The sequence below is a fragment of the Bombus fervidus genome, chromosome 8 (assembly GCF_041682495.2).
Source record: "Bombus fervidus isolate BK054 chromosome 8, iyBomFerv1, whole genome shotgun sequence".
Taxonomy (NCBI): domain Eukaryota; kingdom Metazoa; phylum Arthropoda; class Insecta; order Hymenoptera; family Apidae; genus Bombus; species Bombus fervidus.
In genome coordinates this window covers 5,903,922-5,921,196 of record NC_091524.1, presented here as the reverse complement: position 1 = coordinate 5,921,196, position 17,275 = coordinate 5,903,922, and the positions used below count along the sequence as shown (strand labels likewise).

General features: G+C 36.3%; 1 protein-coding gene across 2 annotated transcripts in view; it reads left to right on the top strand.

The window, feature by feature from the left end:
• Nucleotides 1-135: 135 nt before the first annotated feature.
• Nucleotides 136-17,275, top strand: part of LOC139990361 (uncharacterized) — a 21,294-nt gene continuing 4,154 nt past the window's right edge. Inside the window, exons 1-2 of one of the 2 annotated variants that reach the window (XM_072009575.1) lie at nucleotides 145-3,052; nucleotides 3,618-4,023. In XM_072009575.1, coding sequence (XP_071865676.1) covers nucleotides 737-3,052; nucleotides 3,618-3,713 — 2,412 coding nt within the window. In that variant the 5' untranslated portion in view covers nucleotides 145-736 and the 3' untranslated portion in view covers nucleotides 3,714-4,023. Of the gene's footprint in view, nucleotides 3,053-3,617; nucleotides 4,024-17,275 lie in introns of those variants that run through there. The other variant, XM_072009574.1, reaches the window with a different exon arrangement.

The window sequence follows — 17,275 nt, the reverse complement described above, 5'->3', positions numbered from 1 at the left end:
GACGTATCTTTTAGTTCCATTTTGAAAACAGGGGGCAGTTTGGATCGGTGGTATTCCTTGTCACGAATTTTATCAGGGCGATCGATAAGGGATCTTTCAGCCAGGATAATCGTGATAATTCCAATGATTCGACCGGTGCTTCGATCGGGCACGATTCGCAAGACGAGTCTCTTTGTTCCGAGGAAAAACTAAAAGTCGCGGACGTCAGCGAAACGGAGTCGAGTTTAATCAAGTTGAAAGGGGAATGCTGTTCTGTCTTGGCTGAAGTTAGAGACGATTGTTCGGAAAGACCGCCCGAGGACAACGGTTTTGCGCGGGCTTCAAATAACCGCACTGCTTCAAATAACTGCACTGCTTCAAATAATGCAAAAGACAATAAAAAATATCACGATGAAAAGAATTTGACGAGTGGAGCTTCTGAAAATGAAAACAACAATGTAAAACGCGAAGAAATCATTTCTGTCGGTACTAATTCGACTGCGAATAACTTTGATTGGAAATTGGAATTAATAAGAAATGAGGTAAACGTCAATTTTGTTCAGGAAGATTCGATAATTGATAGAGACAAATATCTAAGGACTGAAATTAATGATGAACAATCGACAATAAGCGAGACAAAAGTCTTTGATCAACAAATAATAAAAAGAAAGTAGAGAATAACGTTTTGAAAAAACATTTATTATCAAATAGAATAGAGACTGATATTAGCGAGGAAGTATCGTCAGCAGAAGAGGATATGGAAGTTGACAAACAGCAATTACAAACGAATTCAGTCGATAATTCCACGGGGGAGTACAGAAGAAAGATTTTCGTAAACGAATCGCTTCGAAATATAATAAATCGTTGTGATTTCACGTCTAATGACTTTGCGAACGACAGTGAAGATTCTGATGTGCAAGACGATAATTTGGACACTGGCGATATTTCTTTACGTGAGAGCGAGAGAAATGTCAAGGGCTTAATTACTAAAGGTGACACGAAACAGGAGACGAAGGATATTCCAGTTAGCCAAAGTAATAAAAAATCACAAGATAGTTTTATACGTAACGAATCACTGGAAAAAAAGAAAAGTATCACTAATCCGGTTAATATTCAACGAAACTCTTTTCTAATAAATATGTTGTCCGAGGATACAGATCAGATATGGACGAGCTGTGAAATCATTGCTGTTCACCCAAAATCACTAGCGAAGAGCGAAGTATCGATTTCGAAAGATGACGAAGCAAAGAAATTGGCGAACCGGTTAAACGAGTCGATAAAAGTGGATTCAGAGATCCAGAAAATTTTACAAGAGTCTAAAGCGCCGTTGAAAAGGATAGAAACAACTTTACCAAAGCCGACAACAGCCAAGAAGATTGCCGAAACGAGCAAGAAAACCACCGGTGAAGCGAAGTGCGATGTATTGAACGAGTTGCTCTCCAATTTTAGTAACATTAAATTGAAGCCGGTGAACGACGAGAAGAGAAATGCCGCTGAATGTCGTCCGCGAGTAAAAACTTCTACTAGGCAAGAGAACGATAAGGAGAGAATCGAATCTATGTCGGATAGCCGCACACAGAGTTTGAAAGATTGTAACGGTAATTCTTCTGTTGAGACCAAGAAAGCGAGCGACGCGTCGATAAATTTCAATGCAGGAACTTCTTCGGTTAAGCAGTGGCAGTATGCTGCCTCTTTGACTACGAGAAAGGTTCATGATGACCGGAACAAGAGTAAGGAATCACAAAATGAGTCTGAAGGGTCCCAAAATTGTACTGCAAATAGTACGGGATCCGTGAAACCGCCAGAGAGAAGCGAGATTTTATCAGATCGTAAAGAAGAGTCTCGAGAAATGGACGTAAACAGAGTCGTAAGAACGGTTAAGCAGTGGCAGTATGCTGCTTCTCTGACGACGAGCAACTATATTCCAGATGACCTGAATAAAGGTAAAGAATCACAAAAGAGGTCTGAAAATTTTCAAGATGACATTAGCTTTGTGACCAGTACTGTGGATGGAATAAACAGAGTCGAAAGAACCAGATACCCGGATTACTCGGAACTATCACGGAACACGAATGAAGTCCTCTTCGAACCCATCAAAAGCGATGATGTCAGAAGAGTGTCTGACGACGAAGGAGGAAGAGGAGGAGCAAGCTCCGTGGAATGTCTGCAGATGATAGGCTGCAGCGCAAAGACTGACGAGTCGCATAATCGTGGCGCGTACGCGCGACAGTTAGAGTTAAGCAAGAGTATGAGTAGCGGCGACAAGAGTGCCATAGCTAGGAGGATTTCTCGACCCCATTGTAATAATAATGACAATAACAGGGCCGTAACACCCGTAGCTGTAAGTGATGACCAATCCCGCAACGCTGTAACGATAACCCCTGGTAGTGTTAGGAGCTTCATTAAGTACTACGAGATTCAACGCGAGGCGACGACCGACAATGATTCTAAAACTAACGATAGAGTAGATAAGGACCCGATGTCTGAGCACCAATCGGTGATCAGCATCTGTAGGAGACTGGAAGCGAGGGCCATCGAGGCTAAGTTCTTCGAAGCGCAGAAGAAGGATAATTCTAAGTCGTTCGACACAATGAAAAAGGATGATTATCGTGGGATAATAGCGGACCAAGATTTCGAAAGATCGATCGGTTCAGCGAGGAAAGATGGAAAGTGTGCTGCAATCGTAGAAAAGATTGGAATAGAGAACTCGAGTCGAATAGATCTTCCTATTGAGAACATAGATGATGATTATGTGGAAATGAAGAAGCAGATACACGCGTCACCGAAGTCCATCGGCGATTCATGTGCGCATCCTGGAACAGCTAAGAGAAAGAAGTCGGTGAAATTTCAAGGTGGTTTCACCGTGATCGGTGCGAAATATCCTGACGACAATGGTATCGCGGGGAGTCCTGCGGGCCAGAATACGAAGTTGTTGGATAAGAAGAAGAATCTCGACAGACTGACGCTGGAGGGTAATGTTCTTCCCGAGAAAGTAGATTTTGACATTGGACAACATGAAGAATTGCTGGACTCTGACTCGCGTTCTTTGGAGAAACGAGAAACTGCAGCTCAGGTTAGTGAAGGATTTAATTGGAATAAAACGTTCATTAAGGGACGTAGAAAGGTTCTTTCTACCTCTTTTGGTTATCCAAGAATCAATTTTCCTGTTCTTTTCTTTTTCTTCATCTTCTCGATTTTAACTTGTTGGTATTATAATAGCGTTTTGTGTGTAAGATGCAAGATAGGACTTTATGATTCGGATTGAAATATGTTAACATCTTGTTCTGCGTATTTAAGATGCCGATGTTTGATCTTCAAATTACGTTTTCGACAATATTAATATATTCTTTAAATTTATTCGATAACTTTCTAATCTGTATAAAATTGTATGTAAATGAAAAAATTAATATGATCTAATTAACGATCGCTAGAATTTTGTTGAAGTGTAAAAGATAGTTTCTATAACAAATAACTATAACAAATGTAATGAAAGTTTTAATGACAGTTGTTAATTAATAAACCAATTTAGTTTGAATGACAGTTGTTAATTAATCGAAATTACATACTAAAATTACGTTGATTTTAAATTGCAAACGCGCTCGACGAAATAATAATCTGCTTAACTTTTCTTCCTATAGATACAAGCCGCAGCGAAATGTGAGGAATGTTCAGGTACTAATCGCTTCGTTCTAAAACCAGAAACCCCACGCCTCGTATTTTATTGTACTGTATAATTAAAACTGTAGTTTCTAAATGTCGTCGTCGTCGTTTTCCCGAATCTCGGCGAGATTTTACCGTGACGCTTCGTAGCGTCGTAGCTAAATTCAATCTTTTCCACACTGTTTCTTACGTGTTTTAACTGAAGAACAGATTTCGCGCTGTTTCGCGAGAACCTGCGCAGAATTCCATTCTCTCGCAAACAAATCACTGAAACAATTTTTGTCAATTTATCATTATTAGACATTTTATGTGATGTTATGATTTATTGAAGTTATGAAATAATTTGAAACGAACTATCGTGAAATTATAGGGCGTTGAAACATATCGAAAAATAGGAAATATATTAGGCTACTAAAACATTTCTTGGCACAAATCGCGCATCTATGAACTTCATGTTTCAATGAAAGTTTTTTCAGTGAACAATTTGAATGTATTTTCATACTGTGATAATCTTACCGGTATCTATGTTGTCAAATGCAGTTGGAACAGGAAGATATAATTTTGTGTATTTCCCATATGAAGTTCACAGGGGAGAAACACAATAAAATCTGTTTCATCGATTTCTTGCTATTAACGCCGTTTGGTGGTAGTTTGAGGTTCTGTAAAAAGCCAACGGTATAGCTAATATTATAATAATCGATATCTCGGAATATTCAAATCGCTAGCAAAGATACATATTCAATTTTAAAAGCAAATAAAAACACGTCGGATTACGACGCAACATATTAAATTAATAAATTAAACGAAGAAAATTGCTCACTCTTAAAGGCAAGCAACACGTGACTTACCATATTTCTTCATATTTCAATTCAGGAAAATGAAAACGAAATACAATATCAACTCTAATTCTACTAATGTCAAACGATATTCGAAGAAACATTTATCAGTTGATATTGTTAGGAACATTTTAACTTTACATTTTAATCCAAGCTCAATATCGCTGCATTAAAATATCTAATATATAGTCTCCAACAGTCACAAACAGTCTTCCAATCGACCAAATCAAAACATTACGAACTATCGCAAATTACCTTCGTGTTTCTATCAATCACCGGAAAAAGTACGAAACGATCTTTTCCTAAATCACAATAACGGTCGTTTGTTCTTAAAGAATAGCCGAATATAACAACCAGCGATGATAGGATATCAGTCAACAAACAGAGGTACTTAGATCACCAATTGGCAAAGCAAAGATTAATCGTGTGTTTCCGAACGGTTTGCCACGTCCTACGAAGGAAAGAGTTCGACAAAGTTTCGTTGGGTTGAGGTTAAGCCACTTGTTCGATACACATTTCGACTAACGTGGAAGGACAGATCGCGACTAGCAAATGTTCCGTTTCTCTCGGAAGGATTTAGAGTTATCGTGTATCCGATGGATAAACAGATTTTTCGGTCAAGCGCATTAGCCAGTTCGTGAAATGTCTCTTCCTAGCGGATTTATTCGATTCAGCCCGCATTTGGCGCGTCGCAGGTTTTTCTCCTAATTTCTTGCATCATTTTGACCGACTTATGTTAGGTGTTTTCGGATAATGGGGATCCGCTAAATTTACGGCCCCCTCGACGAGGCCGTAGAGCAAAAAGCGTCGACGCGATTTGTGGCTTTGCTCGAATTGTCTGTTTCTTGCGTAATATGACGTTTCCAGGATGGAAAACTTTGTATAACTCTTTCGAATGGAGCAGAACGCGGCAATGAGAAGGTTTGTACGGCTTTCTAGATTTTTGATGGTGTCGATGATGGTGATTAGATTGTAAATTCGTGGGAAATTTGAAGATGGAAAAACGTTTAGAGTGTTCATAATACAGAAATACGTACATGATATTCAGAGTATAATACAAAATATTCAAAGTAAATACGATATAAGGTAAATATAAAATGAAGATGGTAGCAAAATGCGTTAGATGTTTAGTCTACGTTTGAACATTGTTTCTGGAACGAAAATATGTTCAACGACTATGTTATAATCGGCAATTTATTCATCCAATTGTAGATGAAGAGAATTTCGTATTGTAAGCGATTAAAACCAATATTATTTCGATCTACGTTTTCTAATTTGTAATGGCAAATTTGTGAATGGTTCTATTTCAGATGTTTCGTTCAATTGTATTTGCATTATCTTGCAACGTAACGTTCAGACCGCAGTTTGTGCTCGAAATGTTTTACGAAATCAACTTCCTTCAAACACAAAATAAGCAGAACAATAAAACGCGTTACATACGTACTTTTTGACCGATCTAATATTTTTTTCTTTTGATATCATTGTTTACAGACACATCAATGCGTGTAACAGACTATTAGCAATACATTTTATCATAAATGAAATTTTATATTAATTTGTGTATAAGCTTAGTCCGTCATATAAATGTTAGTAGTCGTAATATTTGATTAAGAATTTTTAAATTATTAATTTTAGAAAAGGGATAGATATAAATATGATCTACCAGCAAAAAGTTGTTGCAGTATAGAATCTAGAATCTAGAAAATAATAGTCTATAGTACTTGTTAAGGACATAAATATTAACGTTGACAAAATTCACTTTATTATTTATCAAACAATTATTTATATAGGAAATTAAGACATTACAAAATTATAAATTACAAATGACAAACCTGTTGCAGTATACTCTAGAAGAAATAGTCTGCAGTAATTCGAAAAGTGTCAACACGATATTTATTGCAATATTCACTCCATTATTTAGAAAGAAAAAAAACAAATTTGTACTTACCGAGTATTTTTCGAAAGTACTTTATTAAACAAAGATTGAGAAAGACTGAACTGAGAAGGGAAAGCAATTACCGGAATGAAATAGGAAGTGGGAGAACCGTCGCCGTATACAAGAAATCTGTTCTTCCGTTGAGCTCCTTTAGCGCGGTTAGATTTCGTTCTCCAATTGACTTTTAGTCGTGTGTGTTTAACGAAACGGCAAACAGCTCTTAGCTCTGTTATTGTCGCAAACCTTCCTTGCGCGTCCTTGCATTAGAAGAACGTTGTTTTTTCACGACATAGCGTATCGCAGGAACCGCGCGTGTATAACCCCATTATCCTGCATATATTGTGTAATTATAACGTAAAGGTGGAAGTAATTTACGTGGTAGAGTAGTAGCGAAATAATATACTTGTTGCGCTGTTTGTGTTACGTATACGTGTTCAGCTGATCAATTTAACACACATTTAGTATCCAGTGTCGTAAAAAGTACTTTCATTTCGGTGCTTACGAATGAATGTTATTTCTCAATGGACGAATGCCCTGTGTTTCGTGGACGAGATATTAAAATTGAAAAAAAAAAAAAAAGAAAGAAAAAATACGAAGGAGAAAGGAAGAAGGTTATAATACTTTACGTCTACATCAGGATATACATGGTTTACGAAAGAATGTTTGCAATTAAGATGAGAGGTAGAAGTATGAACTTTGCAGATAATGCTTGATAACTGTGTTTTTTTTCATTAATTGTTTTGTTTGATAGGATCTTACGACAAATGTTGTCTTAAGTATGTGTATACCATAATATGTACATATTATACAAAGGTCGGATAAGCTTTTAATATGTTGCGAGTTGCTCGCAAGTGATTGAAAGCTTATGTTATGTGTGAAATATAATTTAAATTGTATATTGGATAGAAGTTATTTTAGAATTATGTTGTAATAGTTTTTCGTTGTTTGAAACTTAATAATGAGCCAGGAAGAGCCTGATCTATTAAAGTAGATATTTTCTTCATAAATTATTTTACATAAAGAAACACCAAAAGACAGTTTTACGATTTTTTAAGATACTATCAGTACTGTAAGATATTATTATCAATTTGAAGCATTATTAATATGATACGATATCTTTTCAATCGTTTAATCCAATTATCCAGATATTACTGTATCACTGTTGCTATTGATACTGCATTAATCTACAATCAGAGTAACATGTACATAATTAAAACGCGAATGAAATGAATTTCTGCTTGAATAATGTTCTTGACCCATAGAAAATCAATGCTGAATGCTACCAATATATCTTTATCGAATCGTCATAAATAATATCAAATCGCATTATTTATTGCCGCTGTTCTCCTCGTTTCTTCATATTCATATGTCTTCGGATATCCTCTATTCACTTTTTTACTCATAAAAATAGAACATAAAATATAGAACATATATAGAGCTATAGAATTAAATACATAGAAATCAGATTATCAGGTAACACCAAAGTTTAACTCGAAGGTTATTTCATGAAGCTTCCTTTGAAAATTTCCTCTCCAAACTTCTTTTAACAACACAAACGAAAACAAATCAAATTGGATTGATTTATATGTATACTTTTCGATGGTGTCAGAATTTCGCGACAGTGCAGTGTCGTGGAATGCCAGGATTCTAGCAACCCGTGTAAAGTTTTCGGTTGATTTCAAATATGTCGAACGTAGCGGGATAGCAGAAAGTTTCTGACACGCGTGGCAGATCGAGTTAAAGGACGGTTCGAGTTCCGTCAAGTTCTTTTTGGCACGTTTGCCAGAATCAGACGCGTTTCAGCTGAGATCGGATACACGATGCAATCACGTGGATCTCGCTCCAGAAATATTTCATGATTTTCCACTTATACATTTCTGCGATTAATATTTTTCCTCTAACATACGGCATGCAGAATTGATCAAATACACTAGATGTTCAAACGTTTGGAATCCAAACTGAATACAATTTGATTTTAGCAAGTTGCAAAGTACTTGATCGTTGGAATATATTTTGAGTGAGATGGACTCGTTCAAACCGATCAAAATATGTTGTTCGATGTTTGAATTGCTTATCTTTTCGAGTTATTTGGAAGTCTCAAATGACAAAAATCTGATCGAGGAAATCATACGATCGGATAATAGAATGGAACGATGATGGAGAATACAAACGTATACAGATCGAAATGACAGTACTTTTTAAAGGATCGACACGCAGAAGGTGATATGCATAGCGGACTGTTTTTTAAGCGTGCAATTCGTTGGCCAAATGAGACTTAAAGCGGTGTGATTATGCAATCGTTTTATTTTTTCCTCTGTTGACTTATTGTAAGTATGATAATTTATCGTTTGTGCGAGTGCATTACTTTATACGACGTAGGAGAAGCTTAACGATAAGGAGAAGAATAACGTATCGTCGATATAATAGAAATACGTAAATGGAATGCTTCATAAGACTTAGTATTATTATATACGCATGGTTCGATCCGTTTGTGTTCCTGCACGATGTAGATTTTGGATAAATGTCGAAGAAATCGATTTTCTTATCGAGTTTCCTTCTTTCTGTGTATTTCGTTCGACCGACTTTCAATTTTACTCGTTGCACATTTAAATTCCTTTCGATGTATGGAACGAATGGAAAAAATAATAAAAAATTTGTCATTTTCGAATGGCAAAAATTTGGAGATATTATTATAATTGTAGAAAATGATTTACGATAGTAAGATGTAGATAAAAATCGATGTTGAAAGTTACATCGTTTTTATGTAAAATAGTACATGATTTCATTATTGTATAAGTATCTATCATTTTATAAGACGTTATAGGAAAACGTAATGAATAGAATAAGCATGAAAGTATTGATGCAAATGTATGGATTTATTACTTTTCTTTAGAATATTTTCTCTCACAATCAGAAAGTTACATATGTTATATTTTATTCTTGAATGTATTGTAATAATATCAAGATCAACGGTTGTACACCTGAGGTGTAGCTAGTATGCACATGAAATTTATATTTAAAATTAAAATTCAGATGTAGATCGTATAGATTGAACATTAAATCGTTTCAATTTTTAATTAGAAGCAGTGTAGCGATAAATCATCTTTTATCGCAAAGTATCAATTTAAATATTATTTAGATACATAATTATCAGAACATCGGAAGAAATTAATGAATATTACGAAAGCAGGTCAATACAAATTTTACTACGCCATTAACCTGCACATCGATTTCTTTTACTTTCCATCGATATCTACATTTAGCACGAAGACAAGTGGATAAGTGATCGTGCATATATTTCTAGACACATATGTATATGTATATGTATATGTACTTGTACAAGATGAATGTGAGTATTATTACGCGATAACGATTCTGTAAAACGCAATGCGATTTACCCAATTACCCCGTTGGTTATGCGATCTTTCATAAACTTTAATTTACATAGATAGGTAGCGTGAAGCACAGAAAGTGCGAGTCGTACGAGATTTGTCGTATTTAAGAGGATGTTACACGTAGCGATGCACTTGAAAACGCAGCTCGAAGAAGCAATAAGCCACGATACATTTATTTCTTTCAACGATTTCTTTTAACGCGACATAGCTTTCTAAAGATTTCTCATTAAGTAAAGATCAATTGGAAATTGTACAATTTATATAGTTGGAAAGTTTATGTCGATCAATTTTTAATTGTCATCGTTTCATTACTTTATTTTTATTATGAAACATTATACGTAATTCGTTTACCGATATCGGTATATTATTGAATGAGATTTATAATATTCGAATAATTTTATTATTTTGTAATTTTTAGAGATAAATTTTATTTTCCATTTCGTTGCACGCATAATGATTTTTTTTTTCTTTTTGTATAATTGATTATAATATGTTGCATAATAGTACCGTTTCTTACTACGAATACTTTGTTGCGTTTATCGAGTCACGAGTTTTAGATTTGTATACAGGTTTGCGTGCATGTTGCAAACGACAGCGTTCGATAAAAATGTTCAGTCAAATGAAATGGTCATTATTGTATGATCGTTAAATGAATAAAATGTACATATCTGCGAAAAACAACAGAATAAATTGGAAATGACAAATTGGAAACGTCAACCATAGACGAATAAAGGTCCAAAAATATTTGCGAATATTTTTAGAAAGTTATTGCATACAAATTGTTCTATTGTAAAGAACGATATTTCCATAAAATTCTTTGTAGCATTAAGGTATCAGTTTGTTTTTCCAAACACGTTTATTATCGCTAATAAAGATATAATAAACTATATTTTGCGTTCTTTATGGATAAGTGGCAGTATAAAGCAGTCGAGAAAACGGAAATGAAGATGAAAATCAGAAAATCGACAAAAATGAATCTATCGTGCTTTCCTTTTCTGATCTTCGTGTGTAAATCACAAAGTTGTCGAATAAGTATCGTTGGAATATTTATGGATAAAAAATTATAATAACCATAATCACGATACTTGAATAGATAAAATCTGGCACCGTTAAAACATCGATAGTCAGACATTGCAATAACACGATATTTGAATCGATGAAATTTTGTATCGAAAGTTGTTATTAACTACGATAAAAAATAATCAATTGCAGCAAAATCAATATTCTATCACAATAGAAAATACAGGCGACTTTTGCGTACATACTAAAACTTTCGATCGAGTTACATTAGTTTCAAATATTTGCTCGGGGAATATTGTAATCAATTCAAAGAAACGTAAGTTCCATTCATTTGACTCAACATGAGGCGCGAATCTAAAGCAGAATCGTGCGAGTTTGTTCTCTCTGGTTGAATCAATATGGTTCGGATTTAAAGATAAAAGAAGAAGACGAGAAAAAAGAAAAAAATATGCACGAGGTGGATTGTACATTCAGGAGAAAATAGTACGAAAGCACGCGCGTAGAATCTATTCGTGTGTGTGAAGCACGAAAACGCTTGAGACCGAGCTAGTTTCGTTTTTTAGGGGACAGAATCGAGGATCAAAGTTTAGAAGAATTTACCGATTAACGGCCTGAAATACGTTTTTTCTAGACGAATACGAACAACTTAATACTGTTTTATAACGTGTAGAGGATAACAAAAGTAATAGCGTAGCGGATGTAACAAGTGCGTGTACCAACGATGCCTCATTGTACGCAGATAGTCATTCGCTGTTAAAGTATAGTCGACACTTTATGTTCATTTCGAAAGAAATGTTTTCCTGCAGTACACTGTACGTTTATATTTCCGCTGAACGCTGAATAAATTATTATTTTCTATGCTACAACAAACGACCTTTGAATTTTATTGGAACACCTGCTGCGTAACGAAATTGAGAAAAATGTCGAACAATTTTCGTTGGAAATTGCTTGTTATTTATAAGATGATGTAAATTGAAAAATTCCACCTTACAAATAGATTCGAAATATTTGACGGAAATTATTTATTGAAAATAAGAAATTTGAAGCAACGATCTATAGAAACTATGAATAATAAACATAAATATTATAAATAACATAGCACTCCAAAACAGACAAAATAACGATGAGTCAATCGTAATGCGAGATATTCAGATTGACACAACTGATTGCACTGTGGACTGCAATTGTTCGATATTTTCATGTAATTTAAAATGTTTCTCACCTCGGTAGAATATTCCAGAGCTGAGTAAACGAGAAATGCGGAAATCACAGAGAAATCTTATATCCGCGCGCAACATCGATTCGTTTACGATAACAAAGAAAGGGACTTTTTGTCAACGAGGACATAGTATCCTTTCTTATTTCGACCATGAAAGTGTTATCGTTCCAATTATTATTATTTCAACGCACCGTCAATCTGTCGTATTGTTTCGATTTCTTGCAAACAGTTACGATATTCGTTAAAGTTTTAATTTGCATGTTCGTGCTTGAAATATAACCACTTACCGACATGCTTCGTTCACTAGAAACTTACAGAACTATGTTTCAATCCACGTTTTATCTCTTTTAAAAATGTGCTTTCTCCGTGATTGTAATACAATGTAATGATTGACGAATAGAAACGAAAATATCCAGTCAAAGGAAAATTCAACACGGAGCGTATCGGTTATCCACACCATATTAAGTGAGTAGGCTTTGGCGTCTTGGATGAATACGAAGAGTAATATGATACTAAATGCGTATATTTAGTTTATTAAGGTGTAACGTTCCGTTAACATAACAATGTTTCATTTATAATTTTTTTTCAGTTATTTATATTTCAGTTACTTTTATCATTATTGAATTCTCCTTGAATTTTTTAACATTGTAGTTATAGGAGATAATTTTAAGAATATACGTAATATATTTTTCGTGAATATTTTTCGTGAATGTTTTTCTTTTTATTATTATTATTAATATTTTTATTTTGATGTATATAAAACTTTACTAAATCTACTTTACTAAAGTATTATTTTGCTATGTAATAGTATCAGTATCTTTTTAAAACATTCTGTAGTAAAATCTTTATAAAATTGTAATATTTCCTATACAATTTCAATTCATTATATTATACATCATGCAATGTAGTCATTTCTAATTAAGTTACTTTTGCGATGTTTAATTTTATTTTACGTGTATTCTTATAACCCTCTATGTTACGGCGCGTAAGATGGTCCGTGCGCAGTCTGAATCTTTATAGTATATACTGATCTACTAAATACTACATATTATAAACTGAATCTTTTGACGTAATCTTAATAGCTTGAAGGAATCTCTAATCCTGTAAGTGTTCTCGGTTTATGGATGGTCCTTAGAATAATCCTTAGGTTTATTGTGGGCTCTTACAAATTACCAAGAAAGCGGGTTGTTACCTAACGGGAAAAGCGAGTTTTTCCCGTGAACAATGTCATCCACGAGCCACGTTGGTAGGAGGCTTCCTCCTCCTATCCTCATTCATTAACGTTGGCTATAACCAATGGGCAGCGCGCATCGTTACCCTCATTTTCCTAACAAAAAGCGTGAACAACGAATCCGCGTTCTTCGTTCAAAAAGCACACCCATACCGACCTTTCTTCCGTAATAACACGAGAATGGGCTTCACTAGAACTACTGATCAGTCAACTCCTCTGGACTGGATCTACAACATATGGCGATATTCGACAATAAGTGATGTCGGACGACGGTAGCGCAGTGGTTAGCGTCTTAGGTTACCAACGTTCGGGACCCTAGATCGAATCCCGTCGACCGGAGTTCCGATTTTTCTTCCACGGCATCAAAAATGAGGGGAAAAATGCTGTAGTACCGCCAGCAGCGACACCCAGCGACCCGCAGCAGAAGAACCAACCAACCTTGTCTCACTCTACATAGAAAGCAGTAAAACACACTATCGCTACCGATATAACTAACCATATATCGGCTAGCGCGCGCTAACGAGGAGAACTTACTTCCACACATCAGACTATATTACTACAGTCAACATCTTGGATTTGGTTCATCGACTACACAGAACAGTCACCCCACATCTCTTGACTCGATCACCGCCTATAAAGCAGTCAGCATATCTCTACACTGATTCTCCAATATGAGACAGTCAAAAACGTATCTTTACCGGATCTTCAAGTTGTTGTCGAGCAAAAATCAACCACCTTCTCTATGCCTTTTAAAACCTAAAAAATATAAAATGGAAGAAATAAAATTATACATATGAAGGAGGAAAGAAGGAGGAAAGAAGAAGAAAGTGGGAGGAGAAGAAAAAGAAAAAAAGAGTGTTTCGTCCAGAACCCACTGCTACCGGACTAATCAGTAAGGTTTTACCTAGCAGGCTCTCATGCCTTAGACACAGGGTGAAGAGAAAAGAGGGAAGTCACACGAAAACCGGGGTATCTCCACTTTCATGACAGGTCTTCAAACTGTATGTGGAGATCCGGCACTTTGTGTGTAACCTTTCTTGCGCCATGTTCCATTGGAGCAGCCTACTCTCCGTATCTTCCAGTCGCTTGCAAAGATATGGAGGGGATACTTGAACTTTATAGACTAATAAATGATATGTATACTTATTTTATTTAATCTAATGATATGTTTTTTCTCCCAAAGGCCGTCCAAGGAACATTGAGAATGTAATATTTACGAACCAACCAGTCTTTGCGACATAATATATTACACCTCCGGCGCGTAAATCACCCCGCTGCTGTCTCTGCGTGAACCCATTTTTTCTTTTGCCTGCCATATGTAGGGTCCACAGCTGCTGAGTCGTAAATACCTAACACAACAGCTTGGGATAAAGCAGGGGGATGTAGGAGATACAAAGTGGGAAAGGAAAGAGAGTAAAGTGTTTCTTCTGAGATCTGCTAAGTAGGACTCGTCAGTAAGGCTTACCTAGCAGACCCATACCTTAGACACTGGGATAGGAAAAGTTGTGTTGGAAGTTATATTTATTGAAACAAACAATCAATGTGACCATTAGTGAGAAAGCATTAACATCGATGGCCCTATGTTGATATCGATGGCCCTCTGGTGACAAGTGTCATATTCTACAAACGTAATTTAAACCGAACCATTATGATGAGTTATAAATAGATTGTACATTTATTGGGAAATTTAAAAGTGTGGAAATACACAGATTACGTAGCAAATAATGTGCAAATATATCGAAAACATTGAAAGTAAAGTTTCTGTTATATCGTTATGGATTAACGTAATAAATGAGTTATGATACTTAATTTTATTGAATGAACGAAATTTCTATTTAAGTTCAATTTCCTTAATTATATTTCTGTAATAGTGTTAAATAAAGCTACGAATTTATATAAACATCCACGGTCTAGTCATAATAGAGAATCTGGTATAGACAGAGTTAGAAGAGTATGAAACAAAATATCGGACGTTAGTGAATTCCTGTTTACATATCGTTATCGCGATGAGTTTCAAAGGAAAAAACAAAAGAAAGAAATGCGCACGGTAATGTTTCTGGCCTGATGTTTTCTTTCTTTTTCCATATTGTTCACGCACGCAGCATCGTCATGAATCGAACTGTTGAATCTCGGTGACAAATACCAGGGATTTTTAGACTGATTTAAAATAATCTTTACAACATCATTCTTGTTAATAGTGTATATTGTCAATATGCATTGCATATATACGCGCATATTATTTGTCTTTCTATTTTGATTATGTTTATTAGTTACACTATTTGAAATACTTCGATATTAATCATTCAATTATAATAGCCCTTATGCAATATAATCTGCAAACGGTTCCATAGTTCCCATTTCTTATCAGCAGATAACAAACAAATCCCTATCTTACCCTTCCACGACTCTGTAGGACCAAGAAACAAAAACAGATAACAACTCATTAAACGAAACTTCATTAAAGTCATCGGTATAAGTGAAAGAAAGTAAGGACAATTATTGAAATGTGAATGAGCAGTTTGATAAAACAGGCAGGCCGATAAGTGAGCTACCAGTGGCGGGATCAGTGGTGAAATAAGGGGTAAGGGGTTTCGATTGGCCCCATCGAGGTCCGTGATAAGTTGAAAAAAGGGATGCCGAGATAATGTTGGAAAAAGTCGAAAGTGGCGAGGGTGTAGAGTCATAGGGTGTCTGTGTGGCGAAAGGAAGAAAGGGAAGGTACCTGCGACAGATTCTCGGTTTGAAAGGGGCGGTTGGGTATCGCGTTAACGCGCGGCTGGCAGTTTCTCGCGAGCCGCGATCCGTGTCGTACTGTTTAGATGCGCGCGCAGCTTCGCCTGACTTCACTCCCTTTGCACCTGCCGCGTTCAACTTAGCGCCTCAATGACGCGATACGGCTGGCTTTCGCGTGGGGTCTTTCTCGACCACCGTTAACCTCATCGTACCGCGAGTCAAGATTACTGCCCGTCGTACTAAACTCTACAACATGAGTGATAGTTGCGCCTACACGTCGCGTGGTACCGCGTGACGCATCATGAGACACGATTTTCATGCGAATGTTGTCGCAGTGTGTCGTCGATCAGGGAACGTTTGAATCGCTCCAATCGTTTGGGCGGTAACATTCGAAGTAATACACGGTGGAGCATCGTCGAAACTCTCGCTTTCTCTCTCTCTCTCTCTCTCTCTCTCTCTCTCTCTCTCTCGCTCGTGTATCGATTCAACTAACTCGTTGATTTACGACTTTTTTTTCGTTCTGTGAGACAGAGATCAGTGTGCGTATCATCGATGCAGCGATTGAAGTTCGATTGCTCATGTCGATGAAGGCTATTCGAGAAACGAATTGTTACGAGAGCACTTGACTGTTTGAATTTCGGGTGGTGATCGTCGTACTACTGCCGGTGAGCGTGGTATCCATCATCGTCGTTTTCGGTCTTAATAAGTGGCTTAACTTACACGTGACTTCCATACTCTCGCGAGTCTAGTCGAGTCGAATCGAGAGTCGATTGTGTTTCGAGTTGAATCGCGTTCGGACAATCCCTAATCGGATTTGCCTCTCGCGAATGATGAAGAGAGAGGAGAAAAGAAAGTCTAATCGTCTTTCTCGACGCGTTGTCATTACATTCGAGAGTCCTTTTCGGATTCTTGCTATTCGAGGCTCGAGGAATCTCTTTGTCCGAAGTGAACTGTGACAGAGTTAAATTGCGATAGCCGGCGGTGGCTCTGTGTGCGTGTGTAAGATCAGAATTCAGAAGAATTCAGGGAATGGGCCACAAGTGCAGCGAAACTGCCAAGTACAGTCGGCTGCTGTGCAACTAAGTGCATCAGCTGGTCATCGAAGTTGTCGAACAAACGTAATTGCCGTCGTCATCACTTGTAAGTGAAAAAAGCTTTTGTTTATATTTTCTGAATGTTTTCCTGGATTTACTACGTCGCGTTTGTGTTTGTGGTGTTTATGTCGTTTGTTTGGTTATTATTAGAGGTCGAACTATTTTACGTGAT